Source organism: Arachis ipaensis, chromosome B08, assembly GCF_000816755.2.
Source record: "Arachis ipaensis cultivar K30076 chromosome B08, Araip1.1, whole genome shotgun sequence".
Taxonomy (NCBI): Eukaryota; Viridiplantae; Streptophyta; class Magnoliopsida; order Fabales; family Fabaceae; genus Arachis; species Arachis ipaensis.
Window position 1 is genome coordinate 127698303 of NC_029792.2, and position 8799 is coordinate 127707101.

Consider the following 8799-nt stretch of genomic DNA (forward strand, 5'->3'; position numbering starts at 1 on the left):
TAAATAAAAGGTGATAGAGATATTATATAGAAAGTAATAATACACATTAATATTTTCTTACACACTTTAAAAGTATTCTTGGATGGTAGTCCAATTAGTTTTAGAATTAAATAAAAAGTGATAGAGATATTATATAAAAAGTAATAATATACATTAATATTTTCTCACATACTTTAAAAGTGTTCTTAAATGGTAGTCCAATTAGTTTCAGAGTTAAATAAAAAGTGAAAGAAATATTATATAGAGAGTAATAATATGCATAATATTTTTTCACACATTTTAAAAGTGTTTTTAGATGGTAGTCCAATTAATTTCAAAGTTAAATAAAAGGCGATAGAGATATTAAAGTTACTTTGTCTTGTATGTATTGAATCAGAAATCATTGTCATCATAAAAACTAAAGTTAAACCAAACCCCATAGAATGACGCTCTCCCTTCACGTGAACACAGTGGAGATTTTCGGGAGTGGATGCTCTCCAGTAAGAAAAAAATTGGATAGTATTCAGTGTTTAATCTAATTATTTATTGCGCTTTCTCTCTTATTTATTTCTGGTCTCACTCATAGAATCAAAGATGATGGATCACACTGGATTCTATCAATTGTTAAAAAAATTGGAGAAAATCTTTTTTTGAGATTCTCTATATGTCACTCTACCCAAGTAAATCAAAGTTCGTGTAACTCATACGATATACACTACAACATTACTTAATTTAATATAATTTATTTTTAATATGTATTTATATTTAATATATATTTTATATTTTCTTTTCTATATTTATTTTTTTAATTTTTTTTTCTCTAATAGTCTAATACGTGCAACATGTACAATATGGGTAATGCTAGGTAGCCAAAAAATAATTACAATATAGAAATGTCATGTAAAAATTGCTATTCTCTTGATAAGCAAGTGATATACACCTCCTTATCACTTATCCTCCTTATCACCTATCATTTTGATGCATATTTAGAGTCATTAATGTTCTTTCCAAAATCAATTTCAGTTTCTCTCAAATCAAATCTCTAACATCTTTCAATCACATTATTATTCATTAAATGCAATAATTCTCTACAAAAATTATGAAAGTTAAATAATTAAAAAATTTTAACAACTTTTACTATACAACTTATATTTTACATATAGACTATTAAAAAATAAAAAATAAAAAATAAAATATAAACATGATAATAATAATAATAAGAACATAATCCATTAATCCTAACTTATAATTGAAATGCTAATCATGATGCATCAATGCTATAATTCAACATGTTAATTGTTATTCGGATTAGAAGCAAATAAAACCATCTCATGGACCAGATTAAACTTGAAGTTAAATTTGAACTCAAATATTAAATAAGTTGAATTCAAACATGGATAAATTTAAATTATTAGCTCGTGAAAGTATTTATTATGTTGTTTTATCTTTATTCAAAATAAAATGCAAATAAAATAGTTTGAAATCTATAATATTTTTGAGTTATAAGGAAATAAACTTGAAAAAATAAGAACATATACGATACAAGTAGATTGGACTAGTCCAATTAGAGAATTATACTATAAATAGGAGTATAATGTAACAATGTGAGATATGTATGGTATAATTGGAAACTCTACTTTCTCTCTTTGGCCCTAATTCTAGGGATTTCTCTTCTATTCTCTCTGATTATCTCTAATTCTCTCCAGTTCTTGATACAAATTCGTATCAAATGGTGCCTTCATTGAATACCATGCCAAATTCCTATGATGACGCAATTTGGGATCAGATTCAAACTAGCTTAGATCGCTTGAATTCAGATTGTGAAAAACGATCCAAGATACTTGCAGAAATTCAGGAAACTTGCAACAAAATTGGTGCAATCGTGACCAAGAGGATCTATGGGGAAACCGATTGTGCACTAACAGCAGAAATTTCAACCAAAATTCAGAAGCAGCAACATCTAATTTTACAGATTCAAGCCAAATCAACCTCAGCTTTTCAACCAATCAACAATAATTCAACCTCTCCAGAAGCAAACAATTCAACAATTACGGCTCTACAATTTCAAAATTCAGCATCAGATTATGAGAATGCAGCATTGATGAATGCAGCAACCAATTTTTCAGAATTCAACATGACTCTAGTTCACACAGAAGAGGAAGAAGAAGCAGAAGAATTAGGTTTCTGTTTCCTAGTTCAACCACAGCAACAAGAAGCAAAATCAACAAAAACTCTAGATCAAGCAACAATTCAGCACTCACCAGTGTCAATTTGTAATTACACAGAAGCAGTAACACAATTTCAGCAACAACGACAAAATTCATGCCAAAATTCAAAAATGATAGATGCAGAAGAAGAAAAATTCGATTTCAATTTTGAATTTCTACCTGAAGAATTAACAGAACTTGCAATTCAAGTAGAATGTCAACCAGCAGATCACGCATTTGAAAACTCAATTCCAGGGATTCCAACCACAGCAGATCTGGCAATTTCAGTGACAAATGATTCTAGTGCAATTACAAGATTTATGACCAAGAACAATACAGAAGTCACAAACAAACCTGGTGGTAGAGGTATTGTGTGGACTGCAGGGGATCGACCTTGGTTTGATTCGTCGATGACGCACCCAGGAGATTTGCGGCCAGATCGAGATGCAGGAGGGGACGACGCTTGGCGGTTTCTTCCTTGGGAGGCGCCGAACCCGCGGACACCCACCACTGATGACGATGCGAGGAGCAGCGCCGACGGCGGTGCTTTCGCGGTGTGGAAGGGAGAAGCCCATGGTGCTTCTGTAACAGGGGTGCGTGCTCACGCCATCAGAACCACCATCCGCGGCAGAGATCGTGGAGTTTGGGGGTTCCGTCGAGCCTCTCCAATCATGGCTAATCCACCACCACTCCTGGTGGCGGTCTTCCCTTGGAATCGAAACCGAGAACGAAGCGGCGAGGGCTTGCAGGGGCGAGTGGCGGCTTCGGGAAGAGGCAGGGAGAACTCGAACAGCGAACAGCGGAGGGTTGAGAGCTGGACGGCAGCGCCGGTGCCTCCATGCAAGCTCGCGACGGCCGGTGGCTGCGGGTTGGACGCAGGGGCGGCGGCGGGTGCACCTCTGAGGCAGCGAAACAACAGCGCGTCTCTCTTCTTCGATGAGGATGAGGAAGAGATGCTGAAGCCTAACAATGTGTTGGGCTTCTATTGTGAGCTAATCCAAATTTTAACTTCTGAAGCCCAAAATCAGAAGGTGATGGATGGTACAATGACTTTAAGCTCAATTCTAAGGATTTCAGTCCAATTTCAGATTTCAACAGGAATTATATTTTGTTGGTTTTGGATTGAACAAAAATTTTTTCAATGGGATCCTGGTGGTTAAATTTTTTTTTTAGTAGTAGCATAGAAAATATTGTTTTTGAAATACCAATTTTTTTTTACTTGTAATTAATTTTTATAATTTTTGTTAGGATTTATATTTTTTCCAACCTTGAGGACAAGGTTGTTTTGAAGGGTAGGGTAATGATACAATTAGATTGGACTAGTCCAATTAGAGAATTATACTATAAATAGGAGTATAATATAACAATATGAGATATGCATGGTATAATTGAAAACTCTACTTTCTCTCTTTGGCCCTAATTCTAGGAATTTCTCTTCTATTCTCTCTGATTATTTCTAATTCTCTCCCGTTCTTGATACAAATTCGTATCAATATATAACTGTAATAGTAGAATATCAATTTTACACTAAACTTTATATTATAAAGCTAATGAAAATTTATCGATAACAAAGTATTTTACTAACCTCGTTAAAAAAATAATTGGCATATGATGTTGTGCTCTATGTTACACATTTTATTTCAAATCTGAAAGTATAGTTAATAAATTAATTATATCTACGACAAATATTTATACAAAAGTATAAATCATAATATGTTACTAAAATAAAAATACTATTTTTTTATTTAAATATTATTAAAAACTTTGTTGAACATGACATTTATTATTGATGAGTTTGGATTGCTGTCTTTATCTAGAAGTAGAATGTTCAGACTATTGCAACTCTTAACTCTTGACAAAGTGAACACTTATTTTAGCAAGTAAAGTCCTATATGCGATAATAATTTACCACATAGTAAAATACCTTAGTTTTTAATATTTTTTTCCTCATATATAGTACCCCATCAGCCAATAATGTATAAGTTGCATTCCAAATATAATTTAGTTTGTTAACACTATTAGATATCAACAGCATCACAAACAGTTTTCTCAATTGATTACCAGACCTCATTAATAGCTGCAATAAATTTTCTATCGTGAAGCAATAATCCCATAAAATAGAAAACATCTTGGAAACTAGGATATGTAATCCCATTAACTGTTCTAATTGACTCATATGTTGTGCAACTTTTTTTGAATAATTACAAAATTCTCATATAATAGATATCACATGTACCCGGTGAAATATAGTTTAATCTCCCGATAAAATATTCTCTCTTGTGTGGATATCATTCCCTTTCTTCTATATTATAAATAAATTGATTTGAAAATTTAGCATACGTTAAAGTTTGACCTACTTCACCTCCATCCATGTTAAGAACATCGTACATTTCCCTTTCTCTTAATCCATAATTTTCTCAAGATTGTCATCGTATTTAAAGATAATATTTTGTTTTTCGGATAAATAAAAGGTAAATAATTTGTTTGCTAAAGTTTTTCATACAGCCTCCTGTATAGACTTACCCACAATTATAAAATTATTTAATCTTATAAAACAATTTTTTTAAATGTACTTTAATAAGTTTGTTAAATAAAAAATACAACCAAAATTATCAATAAAATAAATAATTTTATTCATGAATTATACTTTTTCTAAAATAATAAACTTACCAACTAAATACCTGTAATCGAACTCATGAGTATTGAGAGTATCAAAACTCACAAAATTAAATCTATCTTGTGGGATACTTGACAATTCTAAAAATATGTGCACATTGGTATGTTAGTTTAAATTAACCACATACTCATGATGTGTAGTCATGAAGTTATCCATATTGAGTCCAAAGATAAAGATTTTTATATGAGTGTCACGTCAGCATATGAGATTTTCATTTGTATTACTATAAAGATAAAGATTCTCTATATTTGATTGGCTTTAATTTAAATTTGATTTAAATTTCAAGATAAAATAAATATATAAATATATTTAAAATATAAATTATAAATTAACAGAATATCAACGGTATAAATAGAATTAAAAATAAAACCATAAGCAATAACTAAATAACTTCAATCTATATTTAAAAAATTCTAAATTTCAAATATAAAAATAAAAAAGAACCAAAAGAAAAATAACAACTCAAGAAAATACAATGTTTCTACGAAAACAAACATATGCTTGGCATTATTCTATTAGATAGACTCTGAAAGGGATTCCAAAACACGTGCATCCAAATTTTCAAGTTTCATTCTCAATCTTGATCTTCTTGCAAGTTGAAGTATCTCCTTGCACCTTCGAATCTTCCGACTCCGAGAAAAGTCGCTTGGCTGGTGTAATAGCATTTTTCAACACTTCAGATTCATCATTGCCGCAACTTCATTTGAGAATTCAAACAATAAATTCTGTACAAAATACTACGTTAAATTAAAGACTTCCTTCTCACCTTTGATTTTATCTCAATAATATTTTTTGAATAAAATAAAGATCTAACTTTGAGAAAATAAACAAACAAACAAAATTATTTTTTGAACAAATACCTTAGCACCTTCTACTTTCTCCCCTTCAATGATTGAGGATGCCTTTGAATTGGAAGCAAACTATCAGTGTAGTCAAAGACTACGATTACACCTACTCACGTCTTTATCGAGCCAAACCATCTCAATTGAGTATAGCAATGAAGAATTTTCGTAACTTGGTAGTGTTCATAACCATATCACTCGTATACGTACAGACAAATTGTCGATTGTAGGATTGATTTCTGCGATTTTGTGAATATCAGTCATTGGAATAAGTAGAGAAATTTTAGATTTTGGATGTATGTAAAGAAAGGATTTGATGTACTTTAAATTGTAGTGCTGCACATATCTTATAACTTATACTTTTATAGTTGACTCATAGCTAAAATTTTTAAATTTGATTAATTTTAATTTAAATTTAAATTAAATTTGTAGATAAAGTAAATAAATATATTAACACTTTTTAAAATTCTAAATTAACATATAAATATAAATCTAAAAATTTCTAATGATGACACCTAAGTAAATAAATTTTCAGACTCAACGTATGAGCACCATGTCAGCATATGAGCTCCCCATTTGTATTACTATAAAGACTATATTATATTATTATTGTTATTGGCTATGTTAGTAATGTTGCTATATGTTATTATCATCTCTGTAATATGTCCTTACATTGATGAATTACCTACTGAAAGCATCAGGATTTAATTAAATTTCTTAATCCTATTATTTTTTAAATTCCTAATAAATAATTTCAATTGTATAATACAATCTAAAAATTAATAACCTTATAAATTACGTAAATTTAAAAAAAAATATTTAAAAGAGAGAGAAAAAGATGAAATTACTTCTATTGTACAGAGATAATCTAAAATATAACAATGTAAATTGAGTAAAGAAAAAATTTATAAATGTGACAAATAAAAAAAATTAAATTTAAAAATTGAAACGGTTAAGAAGTCACTTAATTAGGAATTAGTATTAGAATTTTAAATTTTAAATTTTTAAATAGAGTTTTCTAATTAGCTAATAATGCAAATTTTAAATTTTTAAATAATTTTTTTAATTAAATGTTCGTTGTTCATTAGGAATATAGGAATTTGTTAATTTAAAAAGAAAAATTTATAACTTTATGACGTTAAAGACTAAATTAGAAATTAACAAAATATCAATTGAAAAATAAAACCATAAGTAATAACCAAATAACTTCAATTTATATTTAAAAAAAATCTAAATTTCAAACATAAAAATAAAAAAGAACCAAAAAAATAACAACTCAAGAAAAAATAATGTTTCTACCAAAACAAACATATGTTTGACATTATTCTATTAGATAGACTCTAAAAAAGGATTCCAAAACATATACATCCAAATTCTCAATTTTTATTCTCAATTTTGATCTTCTTGTAAATTAAGGTTTCTCCTTCCACCTCTGAATCTTCCGACTCCGAAGATAGTTGCTTGGGTGGTGTAATAACATTTTCTAACACTTCAGATTCACCATTGTCCACAATTTTATTGAAGAATTCAAGCAACAAATTCTGTAAAAATACTATGTTAAATTAAAGACATCCTTCTCACCTTTTAATTTTATCTCAATAATATTTTTTGAATAAAATTAAACTCTAACTTTGAAAAAAAAAAAAAAACAAAAAATTCATTTTTTGAACAAATACCTTAGCACCTTCTACTTCCTCCCCTTCAATGATTGAGAATGCTTTTGAAGATGGAAGCAAACCACCAATGTAGTCAACATCCTAAAATTACAATTAGTTATTAATTATCATTGATAAATTAGATACTACTAATGATCAAGGAAGTAAAAAATAAATTATTTTTTAATAAAAAGTACACTTGTAATTAACTATACTCACAATTTGAATAGAGTGAGCCTTTTTGCATTTATTTATGAGATCCACATTATCAGTCATCTTCTTAACTTTATAAGAAGGTGAAAAATGTGGATTATTATATATTTGAACTTCAACGATGAAGAGAAATGTCTTATCAATTAGGTTGAGAAAAAGTGTAAGTGTATCCGATAGATCTTCTTTCTATGCAGGGTATCATATAATATATTAATAATACAAAATATAAAAAATATCATTAAAAATATCATCACTAAAATTTTAGAAATAAATATTGGTTGGAACTTATCTATAGAAGTGGATCAAGTATCTCTACACAACTCTTTTCCAACACCAAAATATCTTATTTGGTAAGATATTCCTTTTCTTAGCAAATTCACGAATCGAGATACAAAAGCTCTCTTAACTAAGGAGCGTGTATTTTTCCTCCCTATAATTGATAAAAAAATTAAAGAACAATTAAATGGGGATAAACAAACAAATTTAAAATATAAATAATATAAATTTAAAATAATATAAAAAATTAGTAAGAAACTCACGTCTTCATCGAGTCAAACCATCTCAATTGAGTATGGCAATTGAGAATTTTCGTAACTTGGCAATGTCCATAACCGTATCGCTCGTATACGTACACACAAATTGTCAATTGTAAGATTAATCTCTGCAATTTTGTGAATACCAGCCATTGGAATAAGTAGAGTAATTTTAAATTTTGGATATATGTAAAAAAAGCGATCAATGTATTTTGAATTGTGGTGTTATATATGTCTCATAACTTATATTTTTATAGCTAACTCATAATTAATATTTTTTAAATTTAATTGACTTTAATTTAAATTTGAATTAAATTTGTAGATAAAGTAAAGTGGCAAGTGGTCTTTGTTACTTGGGTGGAAACAGATTTCAGAACTATGATCTTTAAAAATTCTAAATTTAAAACTTACCAATAAATTTTTAAAAAATAGTGATAAAAAAATCAACAAATTTTTAAAAAATAGTGTTAAAATTTAAAAAAACAACAATTTAAGTAAAATAATTTAAAATTTAAAAAATAACAACCTATGTGAAACAACTCAAACAAATAATTTGAAATTTGAAAATAACAATCTAAGCAAATAATAATTTATAATTTATAAATATAATTTTAAAAATTTCTAGTAACGACACCTAAGCAAATAAATTCTTAAACTCAACGTATGAGTGCCACGTCAGCATATGACATATGA

General features: G+C 28.6%; 1 protein-coding gene across 1 annotated transcript; it reads right to left on the minus strand.

Moving 5' to 3' along the window:
* On the minus strand, positions 1515-7636 carry LOC107611759. The gene is made up of 5 exons (XM_016313653.2): positions 7580-7636; positions 7382-7462; positions 2541-3178; positions 2367-2461; positions 1515-2035 (listed from the first exon to the last, which is right to left on the minus strand). The coding sequence occupies exons 1-4, from the start codon at positions 7634-7636 to the stop codon at positions 2416-2418; spliced, it is 822 nt and encodes a 273-aa protein (XP_016169139.1). The 3' UTR covers positions 1515-2035; positions 2367-2415.

Bases quoted from the DNA above. Each gene is read 5' to 3' on its own strand.
- LOC107611759 (XM_016313653.2), bottom strand. From the start codon at position 7,636: ATGACTGATAATGTGGATCTCATAAATAAATGCAAAAAGGCTCACTCT. The intron at 7,463-7,579 runs GTGAGTATAGTT...TTGTAATTTTAG, and splicing joins AGGCTCACTCTATTCAAATT to GATGTTGACTACATTGGTGG. The intron at 2,462-2,540 runs GTTTGTTTGTGA...TGAAATTGCCAG, and splicing joins CACAATACCTCTACCACCAG to ATCTGCTGTGGTTGGAATCC.